Source organism: Talpa europaea, assembly GCF_964194135.1.
Source record: "Talpa europaea genome assembly, chromosome: 2".
Classification (NCBI taxonomy): domain Eukaryota; kingdom Metazoa; phylum Chordata; class Mammalia; order Eulipotyphla; family Talpidae; genus Talpa; species Talpa europaea.
In genome coordinates this window covers 8195518-8216552 of record NC_140068.1, presented here as the reverse complement: position 1 = coordinate 8216552, position 21035 = coordinate 8195518, and the positions used below count along the sequence as shown (strand labels likewise).

The 21035-nt window shown below is 53.0% G+C and overlaps 1 protein-coding gene across 4 annotated transcripts in view; it reads right to left on the bottom strand.

The window, feature by feature from the left end:
• Positions 1-21035, bottom strand: part of TIAM2 (TIAM Rac1 associated GEF 2) — a gene marked incomplete at both ends in the record, with an annotated part of 89842 nt that overhangs the window by 13935 nt on the left and 54872 nt on the right. For all 4 annotated transcript variants that reach the window (XM_084229056.1, XM_084229057.1, XM_084229059.1 and 1 more), the window contains one exon: positions 19857-19960. In XM_084229056.1, the coding sequence (XP_084085182.1) occupies positions 19857-19960 (104 nt within the window). The remainder of the gene's footprint in view (positions 1-19856; positions 19961-21035) is intronic.

The following is a 21035-nucleotide window of genomic DNA, read 5'->3' as shown; positions in this document are numbered from 1 at the left end:
TGGCTGGACGCTAAGTGCTGCCGATGCAGAAATGGAGCAGCTGGAGAGACCTCAGAAACGGGGCGGAGGAGGGGGTCCCTCCTCTGCAGGAGGGCAGCACCCAGGGCAGGCAGACAGGGCAGAGCACAGCAGAGCCATGAGCAGGGAGGAAGGCGCACGGGACCCAAAGAAGACAGGAGGGCCCTGAGCTGGTTCCGGGCCGCCAGCAGCTATGTGAAGGTCCAGGGGTGTGGGGGAGAGAGTTGCCAGCAGCAAGAACAGCCTCACCACTTCCTAGACAGGAGCACGACCATTAGGGGACTGACCGCCTTCGAGGCATGACCCTGCTTGGGTGTAAGTGTGATAAAGCCCCTCGAGGGAAGCCCATTTGCACCCTCCTGCCTGAGGGGGAAGTGTAAAGCCTCCTATCTGCTTCACACTCCTGGGGCGCTGTCAGATCGCATACCTCGCTGCCCCCCAAGCTCCAGTCCACCTTACTGCCCTGCCAGTCCACGCTGCCCAGGGCAGGCGCCATGACCTTGTGAGTGTCCCCCGAGCTCAGCGCCTGGTGCCGCCAGGTGCTCACCTCTGTTGGGCTCAAGTTCCTATTGAATGAGAAGAAGCAGCTTCGTCGCAGTGCAGGCGGGAACTTTCAACTAAAACGCTCCCTCAGTATAAACGCCTCATGCCTGATCTCTCACTGTCTGCAAGGCTGAACCGGGCAGGCGCAGCTCGACTCACGACATTTTCCTTAAAAAGAACTGCTGCTTCAGAACAACAGTTCACACAAGCATGTGGGTCAGCCCCTTGGCTTCGCGCACAGCTGTCACCTGACAAATGGGAGGCTCTCCTGGATCCTCTGTCTGCTCCATCCCACCCCACCCCAACATGGTGCTTCCCATGAAGGAAACACACGGTCGCCATGAAACTCAACCCCGACCTCGGAGCTCGCCTTCCAGGTTGGTTCGGTGGCCACCGCGGAGGGCCTGCTCTGTGTCAGAGAAACGAGCCAGCTCCGCACGGGGCGAGACTCGCGGAGCTAAATATCAAAGCCCAGTTAAACACCAGCCAGCGCGAACTAGCGAGAGGCGTCACGCACACTCCCAATGGAGGCCCCGCCCTGGCCTGCTCTCTGAGAGGGTCGGTGAAGAGGTGGGTTGCAATGTGGCCCTGAAGGGGGGTGTCCACAGGAGCGAAACGAACCCCTCAGGCAAAGAGGGGTAGAAGCGGGGGCCCCACTGAGAATTCCCAGGCACTGGGCTCTTTGAATATAACTTTCTCTTGTCATTCCTCTTCGTACAGGCGCGAGATCCACCACGTAGCAGATGCTAAGCCTCCACCTAGACACGCGGACAGTCACTGCTTCTAAAACAGTGCAGGGTATATGTGCTGAGGGGTCTCCCCGGCGCCACACGATCCACTGGTGGTTGTCCACAAGCACCTTTCCTGGACTGTCTTTTTATCAGTGGATGTTCATTCTGGGCAAACTTTTCAAAGAAGAAAACATGAGGATTAGTGATTCACCATTGAAGAACCTCTGACCTGGTCGGGTGGGCCTGGAAGGCCTAATAGAGCAGCCAAAGCCAAGCAGAGCAGCGCAGTGAGAGCCAGCTCGGCCCTCCTCGCCCTGGGCCTCAGCCCGGCCACGTCCACTGTCTGGGGAGCTTTAAAAAATACCCAATCCTGGACCACTAAATTCGAACCACAAGGGCCCACCTTTGGGTAATTTTTAAGAGCTTCCAGAGATGCGATGTGGGCGATTCCGGTACCCATCAGTAGAGCGGGCATCTGCTTCCATGTCCCAGGAGCAGCGCCACCTCCTGGCAGGTCCCCAGGGCTGCGCAGAGGGATGGCTGCTGAGTGGTGGCGGCTCACAAGACACAAGTAGGTGGAATCACACCCGTGGCCCCCTGTGGCCTGCGGCTGGCCCTCTACTGGTGGAGCTAAACAGCCCAAGGGAATAATACTCAGCCTCCAGAACACACCTACTTGAAATCTCTATGCTGTCATTTGTACCACATGCTCAGACAATATAATTTTGCAATCCTAAAAAATAACAGTTACCGGGGCTCTAGACCCTCTTCAGCTCATCTACGCTGCAAAAAATAAGATCTGACAAAATGCACCATAAGTTAAATGGCAGCTGGTGAGATTACAGCTTTGCCTTACTGGGATGTCAAAAATCACACCTAACAGTGCAGTGTTAAAATAAGGAGATTTTTAAAAATAAAGTATCTTGCCGTTTCAGAAAACCAGAGTTCGTTTCAAGAACACTTCTGGTACGATTCACTCGGGAAAGTGAGTGTTCGCTGCGCTGTCCCAGCACGTGCACAGGCATAACCCACCAAGCCGCCGTGCCCGCACTCAGCTCAGCTGTGGTTCAGGAATGGTCATGAGGACCACCTGGGGCCAGAAGGAGGCAGCACCCCTAAAAGGAGAAGAGGAATTATAAAGGCGTTTTCCAGATTGCGTCTGAAAAGGCCACCTGGTGGTTGTGCGGCAGCGCCTCCGTCGTGGTGGCCGCTGTAAGTGCTGAACACGGTGACAGGTGGAATCCTGGGCGCGCTGGTAAGCACTTTCTGGGAATAATGCCCCTGTGGGTGGGGTGCGTTCCCGCGGGGGCTGTGCTGATGGGGGAGAGGCACAGAGGAGACCTGGGGACAGGAGCTCTGCCCTGGGCCTCCACACAATCCCGGGCAGGGCTCATTTCTGAGTCTTCAATTTCCTGATTAGTGAAGGAAGCAACTGCCTGTGCTACCAAGTAACCCCTCAAACTGCCATTTGGGTCAGGGAGAAAGTGGGGGCCCCCATGGACAGAGCACTATATGCCAGGCGGGCCCGGGCGGGGGTCAGGCCCCCTCACAGGTCCTGTGGCACCGAGTCTGCCCCGCCGCGGGCCGAGACTTTACAGCTGAGGGGTCAGGAGGCATCAGCAGGGGCCACGACACGGGACCCCTCTCCTCTCTGCAAGGGCCGCCCGCCCAGGGACCCCACAGAGCAAGCTCACTCCTCCAGCTGCCCGTGCCTGCCCCTGGGCAGGGGTGTCTGTGCCCCCGTGTGTGCCAGGCGCAGCCACAGCCTCCGAGGTCGGCTCTGCTTCGAAGGAAACATCACTCCAGAGATTCACAGACAAGCGCGACTGTGTCAGATGCCCCCCCGCACCCCAGAACCCCTGCCCTGCGTGCAGCAGACAAACGTGCAGCCCAGGGCGGGCTCATGGGGACGCGGCAGCCTCCCGGCGGGAGCAGACGGAAGGCCCCCGGGCCGCGAAGCCTGTGCTCCGACCGGCACTTTCCAGCTGGAACGAATCGGTGCTCAGAACCCGCAGTTCCCGGGGACGGTGAACAGAAGCATTTGCTCTACGAACTTATTTTTAAAATGAACTCAACAGAGTTTCCCCTAAAACTGCTGTGATGCTGGAAAGCTGCGCTACCCCCCACATTGTCAGGTTTTTTAAGCTCACGGGAAGGCTGAGCCCTGCTCCAGTGACTTAGTCGTCCTTGTAGATGAGCTGCTCACCCAGCAGCTCTGAGCTAAATGGCTCTTACATGGTGTCACCCAGAGAAAGGACAGGAGGGGGGGGTGGGGGGTCGTCAGGGCCCGACCCAGGCCCGTCGCAGCCTGTAAAGCACCGCGTGGTGCGCCTTAGATGCAGACAACCTCGCGCTGTGGCGCGGACCTCAACACGGCTGGGGGCGGGGGGGGGGGCACGACGCAGAAGCCACTGCTTTTGGTCTTGTGTGTCTCAAAGAGCAGCGGCGAGGACCCGCCGCTCGGCCCCGCCGGCTCTGCTGGTCAGCACCGGGCTGCCGACTGTGATACTCGCTCTGCTCCCGCTTGGAGACCCCACTCCCTGGGGCTTTCCGATTCCCCCAAGTTTTGGAACCTCAAAAATGAAACCACTGTGTAAAGGCACACGCTGTCCGGAGGACGCGCGCGGTGATAACGGGGCCTCACAACTGCTCTGAGACCTGAGGCCCCCCAGGCCCTGCGCCTCCCGGGGGCCGTGCAGGGACTTCCGACTCCTGCGAACGCTTCTGTCAAAGGCATCTGCTCGTATGCGGTGTGGAAAGCCCTTCCAGCCTCAGAAAGTCAGTTTAAAGTGCTGAAAACTGGGGTGTTTCTTAGAGAAACCACTGAAGGTAGCGACGGCGTTCGCAGGGGCACTTGTGGACCCTGCCTTAGAGGAAAGGGGTGAACTTTGGGGCAGGCGGAGGCCAGCAGCAGAACGAGGCCATGCACAGGCCCGCAAGGAAGAGACCCTCGTGCTGTTTGGCTGACGGGTCACGTCACAACGTGCGGCGCGTTGGCAGACGCCCGGCCGCCACCCGCGCCTCCTCTCCTGCCCCACGCGGATCGGCTCTACCCGGAGCCCCCGAGCCACTGACGGGCACATCCACAGTCTCATCACACCGGGATCACAGGGGCCTCCTGCCAACCTTAAAAGGAACGTTGGGGGCCTCCCTGGTGGCGCAGGGGTTAGAGACAGCGCTATCAAGCTATCACCAGCCACGGCGGCACAAGTTCGATCCCCGGCCAGCCAGGGAGCAACCCACATCGTGCAACAGACCTCTCCTACCTCACCCGCTGCTCCCCTCGGCAGTACTTCAGTAGATCTGCCTGTTCTGCTCCCCTCTCTCTCTGGTGAATCCTCTCACCCCCCTGCACGTACAGCTTACACCCCAGTTCTTGTATGCGTAAATAAATCTTTTAAAAAAAAAAATGTTGGTGAGAACCCTAAGGATCAAGCTGGAGGCCATGGGCCAGTGGCCCCAGGGACGGTGCAGCCGCGGCAGCCGGCGGTTCAGGCCGTGACTCCAAACCTGTGCGTGTCTGGAAGCCAGGAGGAGTCTGCACTACTGAATAATCCCAGAGTGACTCTGGTGTCAGCTGTGACACCCTAGCAGACGAGACGTCAGAAAAGCTCCCCTTATAAAAGGAAGAATATCTAAAAATTGTACAAAAGACTTTTTCTCAACTCATTCTGCACTTCATTAAAATCACTAACTGGCAGGAAGATCTAACATATCCCCAAATGTTCCCGGCAGAGGGAAGGCAGAAGGAGCACTGAGGGTTAAATGGCTTCTCCAGGAAGGCTTAGGGCAGAGACAGAGGATTCAAGTGAAGCAGATCGCCCGCGGGGAAGGAGGGTTCATCCTGCCTGTCCAACCTCAGATACCCGCACCACCTCTCTGCCAGGTCCCTTGTCCACACTAAACTCCTCATGGTGCTTGGAGCAGATCAGCCAGGCTTAGAGGCAGTGGAGGGAGCAGCCCCGGTGCTGGCCCACCCTAGAGTCTCGCAGCAGGGGGACCCCCTGCCCCCGCCGTGTGCAGGTCAGACCCTCCCTGGGAAGAGCCTCATGGAGGATCACGTGGTGCCCAGACTTAGGGGCACCTCCCTGGGACACGAGTGCAGAGCAGAGCCTGCTTGGGGGCCAGGCGTGCAGCCCATCTGCCTTCTGCTCAGTTTCCTTATTTAACTGGAGTTGGTCAGAATTCAGGAATGAATAAGATATTTTCTCCCTGCCAAGGATGTTTCAAGGGTACGGCAGGCTTCTCCGCCACCAGCGCCTCTTTCAAGAAAACACTGGTGTTTGGTATCGGTCTTATGTAACTTACACAAAACGACTCATCCTGTCTGATGCATCCGTCCTATGCCAGGTACTGCGTTCTCTCCTTCCGGTTTTTCACGCAGACAGACAGACACAGCTTGCTTCTGATGTACAGTCGCACCTGCCCACCCAGGAGGCGCACATGGGCCAGGATTGCTCCTTGGCTTCTAAATGCAGGCATTTAGAAGCCAAATGGGTACAAAGAGACTAACAACCCCACTCTGAAAGAAACAGGTGCCTCAAGAGTGGGTCATCAGAGCAGGGTCAGCAAGGGAAGTCCTGCCAGCTGTTGTTGTAAATAAAGTTTTATTAGCACCCGCCCAAGCACCATCTCTGCCCATTTGTCTTGGCTGCTTCCACCCCGAGATGCAGAGCGAAGCGGCTGCCAGAGCCTGAAATATTGACTATCTGGTCCTGAACAGGAAATGCTGCCAACCTCTGCTATAAAGAGATGAACCCAGATAAAGACAGTCTTTGTCTGAAATTGTTTCAATTAAAACAAAATTATCGATAAAACTTATTTTGAAAATTGTCAGCAAAGAAACTAAATTTTCTAAAATGACTCATAGTTATTTTTCTAAAGATGACATGTGACATCTTAACCACACAAAACAGAACCCCTTTTATGTGGGATGCTTTCAACCGTACTGGAAAAAAACACCTGTGTGCTCACCTGGCTCCGTGTGAGGGCTCAGAAAAATGCCTGAAATTCTCTTCACCGTTTTTGCTTTCTTTGGTGTTGCTTTTTCATGGACAGGATGCGTCCATTTGCTTTTCCTGTGACTGTGGGGTATTAAGGCCTGCTTTAAATCTTCCTGTGGTTTCCTGATACTGCTGACCATTCATTCTAAACGTGTTCACCTAGTCAAAGAGCCTCTAAATGATGATTTTTCAACTCATCACTTTTTTCAACATGTGCTTAGCTGGGACTTCTTATTGCTCCCTCCACCCACTCGCCACCCCCGGGACTGCAGGTCTTCGCTCCCTTGAGCTCTCCTCCTTCGGTTACCCCCAAAGCCTCCTTTTGTTCTCATAACCACATAAATTAGCTTAAACTTGTGCATTTACAGTAACTCCGCGATTCATGTTCTCATGTTCTCATTTCACATCATTCTAGTTGTTTCTGTGCTTACTGCCACTTTTCTCAAACGCAGCGTTGCCATTGGCGCTGTCTCTGACTTGGGTCTTCAGCAACCGATAACATATTATCAGGCTGGCTGCTCAGGAAAGGGCCTGGAGTGTTTACATATGCTTAGAACGGGTCCCCTTGTCATGTGATCTGAAGAAGAAATGTGTGACACCAATTGTAATCAAATTCTTGACTAGAGCCGTGACAAATCTTTGTGAGCCACCAATTTTCCAGGAAGGTAAAGCTATAAATAGAAGGCAGAGGAAAACCACTGGGGCCCTGGAGGGTGGGGGGCTGACCCTAAGGGGGACAGTCCAGGCCTGTTCGCGTCGCCGGGCCCACTCTGCCCAACTGCCTGAGCCCACGCTGCCTCCCGTCAAGTCCTCCGGCCTCGCCTCCGGTTCCCAAAGTCACCTGCTTTCTTCCCGGTTGTCATCCATGTAGGGTCTTGGTTGCCCTACCCAGAAAAACAAAGTGGAGGGCACCTGGCGCCCAGCTGCAGAGCAGTTCTGTGATGCTAGAAATCCGCCATCGGACAGCTGTGGTGACGGACCTGGGCACCGTCCGCCCTGTCGTGAGCTGCGGCCCTGCTGGCTCAACCCAGGTGCTGGGCCTTCTCTGGACCACGAGCCTTGGCTCCCCCCAGCCTCTCAGCCGGGGGATGTGGCAGCGGTGGGGATTTCACAGACGCAGGCGAGTCTGGCCCATTTGTCAACTGCCTTCACGGCTCTTCATGAGCGCGCAGCAGTCTTTGCACTGAGGCCATTACCGCACGTTGACGCCATGAAATGCTTTTGCCTTAGGAAGCGTTTTTTGTCAGAATCCGCAGGCAGTCACTCTGCGGACACCTTCCGTGGGAGCTTTTGTTCACCCTTTGCTGTGAGAAAGCCCCATGTTTTCTTATAATGCTTCTCCCAGGGCCAAAAAAGGGGAGGGGCAGCAACCAGGCAAAGGCAAGCAAGACCGAGCACGTCACCTGCAGGACACTTTAATGGGATTTTGAGGGAGGGGATTCTGCTGAGGAGGGGTCTTCCATAAACGGAATTCTTCAAGGAGAGAAGGGCAGAGGGAAACTCAGTATCAACAAGGTGCCTTAAGAATAGAAATGAGTGGAGATAAATTGCCGGAGAAATGTTCTCTAAGAATCACTGAGAGAAATTAGATTGCTGCTGTTACCTGGCCCCTCCTCCTGCACACTGTCTGCAGGGGAGCAGCACGGTGGAGACTCAGCCGCTGGCTGAAGATCCGGAGAGGAGCCCCCAGCTCCCTGTGGCCAGGAAGGGCACGTCTACTCAGACAGGAACAGTGCTCCCCAGCATCGCGGTGCTCGTGTGGACCGCCAGATGTGCCAGTAAATGGTTATTTTTGTTAAAGACCAGCACCTACTTTTTAAAGTTATAATACAGTGGCAGATTTTCATTTTCAGGTTATTATATGGTGGCTGATTTTGAAATAATTTTCCCTATTGAAAAACCAGCTGGAAAATATTTAAAATATTGGGGAAAAAACAAGTGAAAAGATTTTGTATGAGCATGACCTGTGTCTAGTAGGAAAGCAACACTTGCAATGACCAGCTTTAAGTGCTATTCAGATGCAAATCTCAGCCGTTTGCACTTGGTATGCCAGGACTCAAAACTTTTCTTCCAGAGATTTCAAATCATTGGATGAAAACAACTACTGAAAATTTCATGATAGCTCTTTGAAATAGGTTCTTTAAAGGCTAAAATAATGCATATACTTTGTTTAACCAAGTGTGCACATTAAGGTAAAAATGGTGATCAAATCTCTCATCTCGTGCCAGCCAGTTATCAAAGAGCTTGAAGTTACACCAATTCCCAGAGTAAATACACACTCCGCTTTTAGGCGCATGCAGGGTTTCCATCACTAAGTAGCACAGGGTGGGGGAAAGAAATGGCTTTCAAATCTGAGCGCCACCAGCCCCACCACCCACCGAGCAGTCCAGTCGGGGAGCTGACCTCACCCGCCGCAGTTTTCCCCATTCGGAAGGGCCTGGTGGCGTCTGCCCGAGAGGGCTGCGGGGAGCATGTTGGGTGAGGTGATGTCTAGAAACACCTGCACGCTGGCCCAGGGCAGCCTGTGCCTGGAGCTCCTGGCCGCTTACAAAGCCATTTCCAGGACAGGCTCCTGTTTCCTTTCACGGCCTGGGGAGAGGTCCCATTCTTTTGCTCTAGTAAGATATAAGGACTTGGGGCAGTGTCCTCAGAACCCACGCAAGGCAAGGGGGAGGCTGCAGCCCCCGGGGACCCACTGTCTTCCCACTGTGCCTGCGACAGCGTGGAAGAAACAGACATTTCCTTTTCCCGCTTAGGGCGCAGTGGATGAAACCCTTCCAGGGAACTCTCTTCCCTCCTTTTCTGCTCCCATTCCGCAAGTGTGCAGCTTGGTGTCTGCAGCCCGGCCCTGGGGGCAACCTGTCCACCCGAAGGGACCCACACTGAGCCCCGAGGAAGGAGGCGAGGAACAGCCAGCTGCCTGCCTCTGCCTGGAATGTTCTCCAGGAGAAACCAAGCTGCTGCGCCCCTGATTCTGGAAGGAAGGGAACTGTCTCCCTGGTCATAATGGATGCACAGGTTTGGACTCTCAAAGAACATGTCTGAGCATTCCCACAGCGCCGTGTCCAGGGCTGTCCCACGCGCACCGTGAGACCCTCTCCCTGGCTGCGGGCAGCTGAGCCTGGGCGGGGGAGGTGCTTTGCGACCTCTTGGCCGCCGCACTTCCACCGAGGGCTGTTCATGAGGTTTCAAGGAACAAGGCTCCACAGCCACCGACGAAGACTGGGCCTGGGGCCAGGAGAAGGCACTAGGGTCTCTGAAACCCCCCACGTCCCCTGGGTGAAAGTGGCCTGGAGTGTCAGCTCTAATATTGGGCTGGAAATTATGCTTGAAACCCGGTTTCAAAAAAGTACAGCTTTAGGGGGAAAACTGTGAAATACTGAATCACCTGTTCCTATCCTGCCCACCTGAATGAGGCCGGGTGTGGCCAAGGGCCATCGCCCTGCGTGAACAGGTGCAAGTGTCGTGCCCCTAGGCTCGTGGTTTGGGTGCCACCGTTTTGGGGTTCTTTCTGCTGGATTTAAGCAATGTGACAGCCCCGTCAGTTATATCACTTTGGATTATTTCTTATGAAGGGATACCAGCATAATCATCATGTCACAGGGAGCCAGAAGACTTGAGCACCAAACCATCTCTAAGATCTAACACTAACTAAAAAACCGAAGCGACGACCTTCCAAAGCAAACGACTATTTTCCAGAAATGGTCCGGCAATTTCAATCAAATTTCTTAATACAAATGAATTAATCCCGAGTACCCAAAGCCAGGTGACCCGGGACAGGGCACGCAGACAGGGGAGGCTCACGCAGGACCCGGGGAGGCAGAGACCGGCGGAAGGCACAAGGTACACGCAAAATGTTTTTCTAAGTAACAGATGAGGAAAAATGTTTAAATCTCACCTGAGATCACTGGTTTGCTACTGAGCCCTTCCATCTTGGGCCCTGCATTCCAGAGCTGACCTGTGTACCCTCAACCCACCCACCCCCCCACCCCCCCACCCCCCGGCTGCAACCCCCGCTGCTCTGCCCAGGCCAGCCTTCTTGATGATGAGCCTTTTTCTTGTGACTAAATGAATCATGAAGGTCACAGATTCTAGAAAATTCTACAGTCAGCTTGAGAGGCAGGAAGGGGGCAGGACTGCTGGTAGCTTCTAAGCAGTTAGCCATGAAGCCCCCCAGCCCGTGCAGATGCCAGGCCAGAGCTTCCCAAGCAACTGCACACGCCAGAGCTTCGCCGTGGGACATCTGTCATCTGCAGACCCGGGAGAACTTAGGGGGGCAGCAAAGAATTAGGGAGAGCAGAGGAAGGTGAATCATGGGGGAGGAGGGATGCACCGGGACCGAACAAACAAAATGAGGGAGGAGGAGAAGGCGACAATAGACAAAAGCATGAGAAGGAGGAGAATTGTGGGGAGGGCGGCTTTAAACACATACCTTCAAATTTTCTCCTGTCTCCCCTACTGGGGACAAATAAATTTTCTGTTGCCCTGTTCTTCGCGCTATTACCATGAACAGCAGGAGACTGATTTGCAAAGCTAATCATCCAATCTCTCCCCTCAGCAATTAGAAGCTGGCATTTGAGCTGGCGATCAGGGCACAGCGGCACAGCGCCTGGGTGAGGGGCCCAGGGCAGGGTCTCCCCAATACCTTCCTTCCTGCACCGCCCGGAACCGAGTGGCACATCATTTTCTTCTGAGCTGAGACTATAGGAAATTGCAAAATGACTCAGAGCAATTTCTCAGAACTTACTTTTTTTTCAAGAGGAAAAGCAGCTGCCCCGGGGAGCGGGGGCATCTTTGAAAGGTGAGCTTTGGCCTCGAGTCCCCAAAGGCGCCCTCAAGAAGGGCTGAGGCCCCAGCACGTCTGTGTGCTCAGCACAAAGTGCTCACTTAACCGGTCTCTGCGCGCAGCGGATGTGAAGAGAGCTTCCACCTGACTCGTCAGACTTGGGACCGCGGCCAGATTCCCAGAGCACCTTTGTGAAGGAGCTTTTAGTGGACGTGACACAAGGGAGATTTGATTCATAGTGTCCAAAGGGTGGCCGGCCAAGATTGGACTGTAACTGGGGGGCAACTCCTTCAGAAGAGCAGAGGGGAGGAACAGAGACCCAGCTCCCCTGCAAGAGTGAGGTCCTCCGTGCCCCTGGCAGAGGGAAACAAAGGAGCAACCGCAGCCTTGTCACCCCCTACGGCCCCTGAACCCCCTGTGCATCGCCCTTCCTCATCTGTAAGACAATTCTTCATTGTACTTAAAGCAAGTCCTATAAAATTTTGGTGGGGGATCAAAATTTAAATTCGTGTGCTCCCCAACATTGTTCTTGTCATTAACTACAGAAAAGGCTGAGACACCAGCAGGCGAGATGCCGGCCGGGGGGCCTCAGCTACCGCCATCAAAATCCCTCTTCTTTTGTCTCAACCTACTGACTTCATCTGCCAGCCAGGGCGGGACTGGTATTTATTTACGGTCCTCAAAGTCTCTCAGCACATTTAAAAAATAAAGCCTGAAAAGCCGACCCCACCCAATCCATTAGTCCTGATAGAAACTGAGTTCAAAGGGCCCTTGCGGGCACAGGAGCTTTCCCGGGGGCGACTCCACTGCTCGGTCTGCGATGTGGAGACAGAGGTAGAGGCCAGACTACCCAGATTCCACTCCACTCAGAAGCACGAGCCTGGAGTTGGGAGGAAATCCAGGGACAAGTGTCGCAGGATTGGTAAACTCCCTGGCATCGTCATCAACTTCGTAGGAATGTACGGGAGCGGTTTCCTGAGGGCCTGTAGCTCTCGGCGGATTCTCAGTGGTCTGCTCTAAGCTACTTCCTAAACACGACCTGGGCGGACAGGGGAGCAAAGCACCAAGCATCCCCAGCTTCACCTTCCGGTTCCTTCAAGCACCATAAACCCATTAACCTCACAATGTGAAGGGCTGTAAGTGGCTGATGCCAACCCTAACTGGGTTCTGCTGCAACTTATCTTTCTCTTCAGCGCCTCTCCTTATTCGTGAAGAGAAATGGTTATGTCAAGCAAAAAGAATGCTTTAGATCAGGTATTTAGACAGACAGGGTATCGGAGCCAGGAGGATGGGCCTCTGAGACCCGCAGACCCACAGCTCAGAAGTTCTGACTTCTGAGGGAAAAGGGATTTCACTGTCAGACTGTCAAGCCCACTGTGTTCTTCCTCGGAGACCATCCTAGTTCTGGCTGCCTTGCCCTGAGACTATCAAGAGCCTCAAATGGTGTTCTCTGAGACCGGGTCTGGCCCAAGACACTCAGCCTCCCTGCCAGCGCCGCCTCCTGCCTCCCTCCTCAATAAAATTATACTGAGGTCTCCATGACACCTTATGCTCAACCAAGGACGCCTGAAAAGAAAAGATGCCTGGATGCCATGGAGGGTGAGGATGGAAGACGCAGGAATGATACGACTTCTCCCCCAAGACAAGGCCTGCAAGCACTTTGCTCTTGAGCCCCCACGGGACGCAGGAACACGCTTCAGTCCTGTGTGCACGTATCCAGGCAGAACGGAGGGGAAGACATGGAGGCGCTCTCAGCAGAGCCTCTTCCCACCGAGGTGCAGGTCTCTGGTGCTTCTCTTGGAGCTCAGCCCTTTACTTGGAAAGGACAGGCTCACCCTCTCAGGCTCCTGCCAGAACAGGAGCAGAGGCACAGCCCCTGTAGCCTCAAAGGAGAGTGCAGGTGAGGAGGAGCCACCTGCAGGTCAGGGCCAGGTATGCCTAGGGCCGCCTCTGCTCGGGCAGGGTCAGCTCTCTGTGTGGCCTCAGCTCTGGGGCGTCCCAAGTCACTTCCCTGTGAGTCATCGCCCAGCAGCAAGGGTGTGATTATCCCCTCAGCCTGGGCCACTTCAGCCTGACAGACCTTGATCCCAGCCGCCCCCAGTGATTCACGCGCCCCTCACGGGCTGCCTCGTTCAAAACCCTGCCTCTTCTCCTTCACTTTGTGATTCTGATGATGACTCTGGATACCAGCTGCTTCTGTTTCTCCAGAGAGGTGGGATAGAAGGGAACCTCTGGAGGAGCCTGAGGAAGCAGGGGCAGAGGAGGGCAGGTGGGGAGGCGAGTGCTGTGGGCAAAAGGGGAGACCAAGCATGCTGAAGGCCACACACATAACAAAGCACCACCGTCTCCCAACATTAGAAAGGCAGCAGGAAGGGATGCTGTGACCCCTGGCACCTCCCCCACTCAAATGACCCATCCCCACTTGACAGACTAGGGGGCAGAAGACTCGGGGCCAGCCCAGGCCTCCCAGGTCAGACCTGCAGAGGGCCCCAGACCCGTCCAGCAGGGGCTCTGCTCCCTGAACACAGGCCTGTTCTCTGTTAACCCAGAGCACCTGCACCTGGGGAGCCGTCTCTGCTCAAGCACCACCTCCAGTAGCCCACCCCAGCCTATGTCCTGCTCCCCACAGTCCCTTTGTCTGAGCTTTTAAAAGCCTCCCTGGCAAAGGCAGAGCTGTGGCAGGCGGGCACCCCCTGCTGTGGACAATTTGGGACTGCACCCCCAGTGAGGGGGGTGTCGAGTTGTGGGAGGAAACATAGGGGAGGTCACCACCTGAGAGGTCTCTTCCCAGGGCCCCTGTCAGCGCCACCTCTCACCCTCCAGGCGGCCCTGCCTGCCCGCAGTTAGCCACCCGCCCCATGCTCACCTCCCTGCTCCCGGCACAGGCCCTTCCCACAGCTGCTCACATCTGGTCTGCTCCCAGCTGTGCCCTGGGTGCCATCAGAGCGCTGCTGAGCAGGCTGTGAAGGCCCCTCGGCAGCAGAGAGGACATGCGGTGATGCTCCTTCCTGCCAGAGTGGGCAAGGAGTGGCATCCTCCCAACACACCAGGGCTCACAGTCAAGGAAAGACCACAAAGAGCAAGTCGTTGATACCCTGAAGCCAGGAAAATGGGAAACTCAAGAAAGCCCAGCTCTCTACAGAGCACTCAAATAACCTCCCAGGCACCAGTGAAAACTCGGCACAGTCTCCTCAGCCAGGCCCACCAGTCCCGGCCACGAGGAGTCCACAAGGCAGTTCAGGAAGGAGCAGAACAATGCATCCGAACGTTGAGCAGAAAGCTCAGCTCATGCCATGGCGCCCTGTCCCTGGTGCCACTCCGTGCCCAGGACTCCCCTCCCAGAGGCACCGCCTGCCAGGCCTGTGGGCCGGCCGCCCCCCAGTCTTCCCCAACATGTCCACTTGCACAGCCCAGTCCTGCAAAGAGAAAGGCGGAGCCCACAGCTAGTTCCCTCAGTCCCTTGGAGCCACACCTCAGAAAGGGCCGCCGCAGCAGCACCGCACCCCCCCGGAAGAGACGCCCAAGGCGCCGGCCTTGTGCTCCTGCCCAGGACAAAGAGCCGAGAGTTCTCGTGACCAAGGCCTGGGCTTCAGGTTTGTGTCCACCTCGTGGGGCAGCTCGGAAGTCTCCTGACACCCAGATGCCTGGGGCGCGGCTCGGGTGGGACAGCGGGACACAGTCGGAAACCCGTCGTGGAGGACACACGTCGGGCAGGGAGAATTTTTACCTAAAAAGCTCGCTCTGGCCAGGCACGGCCTCTCAACCCCACAGGAGGCCCAGGAAGGCTGGGAGCCGGCCTCAGGGCACGCGTGGGAACCCCTGCGGCCCAGGACAGGGACAGGCCTCCAAGCCGCGGCGCTAAGCTCTTTCCACCGTAGGAGCGAGCTGCCCGGACCCCAGCACTGCCGAGGCCGGGGGTCTCCCAGCGGGAGGACCCCAGACCTTCGGTCATTTTCCAGGCATGGTGGGCTTACGCTGAGGATACACTCTCTGGCCCGCACACAGGGTCCAGGTGAAGGAACGTGCTCTTAGAAATGAGCGTCCTTCAAGAGCAGGAGGAGCTCCTCCATCTACTGAGCAGCCGTGCAGAGACCACTACTCGCGAGTACAGTACATCTGTTTGACTCTTTAACAAAAACATCTTACAACCAAACCGATCTTGAAGTAGGCAGAAGAGTCAAAGAAATGTAAGAAAGATGAACGCTCTGGGCGACTGGGAAACCAACCGACCAGGTAGTGGAAAGTCATCATCACCTTTTCCTTTTGCTTCTTAGATATGCAAATCCTTAAAAGCGATTCGGAGCAGCACTCAGAAGGTGCAGCCAAGGGGGCGGCGAGCAGGCATTAAGTATGAAATGCCTGTTACATTCCTGCTGTGTGCTAAAACCTACCCAAGGGTGCCCGTCCCTTCTTTTCTACCTTGAAAAAAGAAATGGGACAAAATAGATCTTAAACATGACGAAATTACAAAGAGCACAACACACAGTTGTCAGGCTGTATATATCTCCAGATTCCCAACGCTCTGTTCTATCAACACGACGCCTACAAACTGCAAAAATAATCCCTGCCAAAGCCACACTAGGTAATTACATAAAATCCTCCTAAAAGCTGAGAACATAGTTAATCGGGAATATCTAAAGTGAAAACTTCACTTACCTTGTAGAAAACAGGTTTTACTCTCGTGCATTTTCTTTCACAACATGCAAGCCCAAGGAGGTGCCACGCTCCAAGGAAATTTGTCAAAGCCTAAAATTATTCAGCTTCAAATGATTCCTCTCGACTCTATCACCAAGTAAATGTTTGCAATGTCCCTACAGCCTTCTGATAGCTTTATAGTTCAAAAGCACAAAGCTATTTCAGAGATCGGTTTAAAGACCTAAACATCCTGGGCATGAGAAAGAAAAGCTGATGATGCCACAGAACAACTAGTAGCCCCCCAAAATTCTCTTCTCCTTAGCTGCAAAGAGCACTTAAACACAACTGCTGGAGTCCCTTCTAGAAAGAGAGGCACAGCTGTCTTTAGATAGGAGAGTGAAATCAAGTCCCCAGACAGAGAGAAGCCCACGCAAGCATGCCCACATGTGGCGCCGGGTCCACATCCTGGAGAATCAAAGCCCTCAATTACTTACATGCTGCACGTACAAAGGGAAAGTTCAGAGAGACCTGGTTCCTCTGGGAGGCGAGATTACATCTACCACCGGCTGCTGGGGAGGGAGCCCCGCATGCGTCCTCTCTCACGCTCATCCCCAGGCAATGAAAAAAATCCCAAACTGTTCTTCCAAGTCACATTCGCAAGGAAGTCCTAGCGCCACCAAGCTCTTCCTCCCAGGCAGCGCCAGGGGTGGGGAAGGCTCACCCCCACCCCCCACCCCCTGCATCTCCTCCCAGGCTCTGAGCCTGCCAGCTCAGGAAGGCAGGCACCCGGTTAGGGAACATGGGGTGAGGACAGAGCCAAAGTGTGCCCCCTCTTCAGAGCCAAGTGCAAGAGCTGAAGACAGACGAGCAGCAGCATTTCTGCGGGGACTGCCTGACACCCCTCAAGTTCCCAGAACAAACCAGAAACTGTCGCTAACCCCTCACCCAAAGAGAAAGTGTTTATTCCTTTCATGCTCCAAACTATTACAATACTGCATGCTAATTGCTAACAATACAGGGGAAAAAATGATCCCCCACACAGGAGAGGGTGACAGGGGCGCACAAAGAGCTGTGACAGTAATAGGCACCCTGGAAGAGAGAGAAGGCAATCAATTATGAACCATTTGCAGAAATTGTAGGGCTGTCAAAAGCCCTCTTACAGCTGTGTTTCATCAAGCCCGGCTGCCTTTGGTTTTCAAGGGAAATTATTCCTTATTCCAACGTCTAGGATATTGTTAGTAAAATAACCCCAACAACCCAGGTTCAACCGGGATCTAATCTACAAAGTAGTTAATGACCCCCGAGAAGACTCAGTAGGCCGGAGCGAGAAGCCAGGGAAACAGGCAGGTCTCTGGGAAGAGGGGATTCCTCTTGAGACCCCACAGGACAGCCCAGGACCATCCTGAAGAATCCACATCCCAGGCACACAGGTTAGGACCCCCAAATCTCCATTTGGACAGAGAAAAGGAGACTGCTGTTAGGTTGGAACTGATGTTTCTAGGAAGCAAAAATATACAGAAGAGGAAAAAAAAAATTCTTAAATTCTAAACTTTCTTTTCACTGAGATCCAGCACAATTACCACTTCTGATATACCCCTATTTTTTTTTTTTTGTCAACAGTATTTTCCCAAAAGATAAAGAACGCCTGAGCTGAGTGGGTACTAGACATTTCACTAGAGGAAGTTCATTACTGTAGACGTCTTCAAATTTGAAAAAGGTGAGATCACTACTTTAGATTGAGAGGAATTGACAGCAGATGCTTCACGTGCTAATATTCCCTTTCGATTTTTTTCTTCTGTGTTCTTTATTTTTTATTTGCCTTCACCTTTAACTATTTCAGCAGTGAGAATCAGCTCAGCTCCAATTTCAAGCTGGACTGCAGCTTCCACGCCTAGATTTCTAACTGACGCCCCAATGCTCACTCTGAAGATGCTGGTGCATTATAAGCGTCATTGTTAAATAATAAAGGTGGCAAGAGCTCTCACATGGCGGCAACTTCCTGTGGGGGCTGCTTAACACCCCTCAACCTGAACATAAAATTTGGGAAAGAATTTAATTTCCTTCAGAGGAACTTGAATGTGTAACTCAAACAGATGATAAGAGAGAGGAGCTCATTATCCCTAATGGCATTAAGTGGTTCCCCCAGCTGCCCTGCTGTGCCAGCGCCCCATGGGCTGACTTACCTTAAAGAGGCAGCCTGCTTCCTGAATGTTTCCGAACTGTTTGCTTTTTTTAAAGTTTTAAGACAAAGCAACCCAAATCCCTCTATTTGATGCTCTTGGATCTACTGCTTAAAAGAATCGATCGGTATGAGCTACACATTTTCTTTCGTAAATGACCCTCCAGAGGAGGGAAACTAAAAATGCTATGATTTCAGTCTTGTAAGCGAAATTGTGTCCTGGAGCCAGAACAAGATCAGTGGAGGCAGCTGGGAATCAGAAAGAGAGAGAAGGGAGGTGTTGGAGGTGGTGGAGAGGCAGGAGATGGTGCTCAGGGGGTGATGAGGGGTGAGGAAGGTTGAGGTGAGGCGAGGTGAGGCAAGGTGAGGTGCCTCTGGCCACAAGAGTCTGCTCTGAAGCTGGCAGCCCCTCACCTGCCCCACCTCCTCACAGTGCCGGGATATCCAGGCACTGGATCCCAGGAGTGTGAGTCTAAAGCTGACTGGCCTGTGGGCCTGCTCTCAGTTTTATTTAAATACCCGTTTCAGCTTATGTTTCCTCCATTCTTATTTAAGACAAAAGTAAGACATATAAGAGTTATTCAAGCTCAGTTAAAACTGGACTATATTAAAGTAGATGGTGTCAATCGGACCATTTCTGAAAGGGTAGCAGACCATGAACAATTGAAAATGTAGGCAAAGAATGGAACATAGCAAGTATTGGCTAGAATGTGGAGAAACTGGAAGCCTCCTATGTTGCTGGCGGGGATGTACAGTGGTGCCCACTAGGGAAAAGAGTTGAGCTGTTTCTCAAAGAGCGAGCCTTAGAATTACCACATGATCTAGCAAGTCCACTCCTACATGCAAAGCTAAAACATCTGAAAACAAGGGTTAGACAGATCTCAGCCAGTGCTAACTGGAGCATTACTCGCAATAGCCATATGGTGGAAACACACCAGTGTCCACCAAATAGGGTATATCCATACAGTGGCATATTAGTCAGTCATAAAAAGGAACTAAGCTTTGACACATGCCACAACATGGACGAACCTTGGAAACATGCTCTGTGAGGTAAGCCAGAAACAAACACAAATAGTACATGATTCCACTTACATGGTATAGGTTGACTGGCAAATAAGACAGAAAAAATCTAACAGAGGTTCAGGGGGGCTGGGGCACGGGGTGAATGGGGCGTTAACTATCTAATGGATACAGAGTTTCTGTTGGGTCTGCTGAAAAAGTTCTAGAAATGGATAGTGGTCATGGCCACACGATATTGTGAATGTAAACACCACTGTGGTGTATACTTAAACATGGTTAGAACCCTGAACTTTCTGTTCTGCATATTTTACCACAACAAAACAGCATTCCAAAAATAATTTTATCTTCAGTCAAAACCAAAAAATGTAGGACAAAAAATAGAATAATTTAACATGATTTTAAGAACACCTGAGCGTAGACTGTCCTTGTCAAAACTACCAGGATGGGACCTCCCTGGTGGTGCAAGGGGTTGGGCATTGCACTATGAAGCAATCTGCAGCCTCTGCAGCACGAGTTCGATCCCCGGCCAGCCAGAGAGGTACCCAGATGCCTCGGCAGACCCTCCTGCCTCACCCACTGCTCCCCTCAGCAGTGTATTTCAGTCAGTCTGCCTGTTCTGTTCCCCACTCTGTCTCTGGTGGATCATCTCACCCCCTGCATCTCTGGTCTGTGCCCCAGCTCTTGTATGCATAAATAAATAAATCTTAAAAAAAAAAATTACCAGGATATAGGAGCGAGGGCATCTCACTCTCCCCAGGTGGCAGCCAAAGTCAAGGAGGAGCTCTGGCTGAACTAAATGATTCAGATACATAAGGAAGCCATTTTTAAGGAAAAAAGTGTGTATGCCAACATCTGCGACCAGGGATAAGACGCCACCATCTCCTATGAGAGGGCTTCACTCCTGCCTGCCCAGCCCATGTGGGAGATCTGGGAAGCCTTACCCTGAATGTCTGCTCCAGTTTCTCCCTGTGTGGAACCTGATCCAGGGTGCCATCGGTCTGACTTCTTTTCAGCCCAGTTGTGACGTCGGGGACATTGCTGAAATCTGCATGAAAAGTGACAAAAACATGATTATTGCCATTTGCAGAGAATAGTCGTGGTAGTTTAAAGACACAAAATGAGAGGAAAGAAAAATTAAACCACCTGGAATGCGTACAGAGTGGTCCTTAAGGACAGTGAGGTCAGAGCTGGTCTTCTGCAACACACCTGGACCCTCACTACCGAAGAATCAACTTCTGTTTTGGTCAAAGGAGAACCACCACCTACCAAACCAGTGACGTAACAGCTCATGGGGCAGAATGCTCTTCTGTGATTGTGATTTATTTGAATCAAGAATCAAACAGCAGTCACCACTGGTGGCATTTCCAATTTGTGGAAATGACCAAGGCCATCTTGGAAAATCAATGATATAATATCATTGACTCTTATGCTAACCCACAATGTGCTCATTTGCAAGCATAATCCTGGCATCAACCACAATGTAGTCCTAAATTCAAAGTCCCAGGAGAAAGAGCAAACCTCTCAATTTCAGAGTAAGGATTAAAAAACACATCCAGGGGCCTCCCTGGTGGCAGAAGGGGTTAAGTCTCAGCACTATCAAGCTATCAGCAGCCACTGCAGCACAAGTGAGATCCCAGCCAGGGAGCCAACCCACATGGCACAGCAGACCTCTCCTGACTCGCCCACTGCTCCCCTCAGCAGTGTATTGCAGTAGATCTGCCTATTCTGTTCCCCACTCTGTCTCTGGTGAATCTGCTCACCCACCAATCCCCCCACACCTTTGGCCTGCACCCCATTCTGGTATGCATAAATAAATCTTAAAAAAAAACAAACCACCACATCCAGCCTCTATATCCGCAGGTTCCACAGCCATAGATTCAACCAGCTGAGGATGAAAACTACTACTATGCCGTTGCGTTGACAATGGCTGTATCTGTACTGAACATGTACACTTTCTCATCATTATTCCCTGAACATGCAGCATAACAACAATTTACATAGCATTCAAATTGTATTAGGTATTGTAAGTAATCCAGAGACAAGCTACAGTGCACGGGAGAATGTGCCTCATATATGCCATTTTATACCCGGGGCCTGAGCTCACATCTGTGGATTTGTCG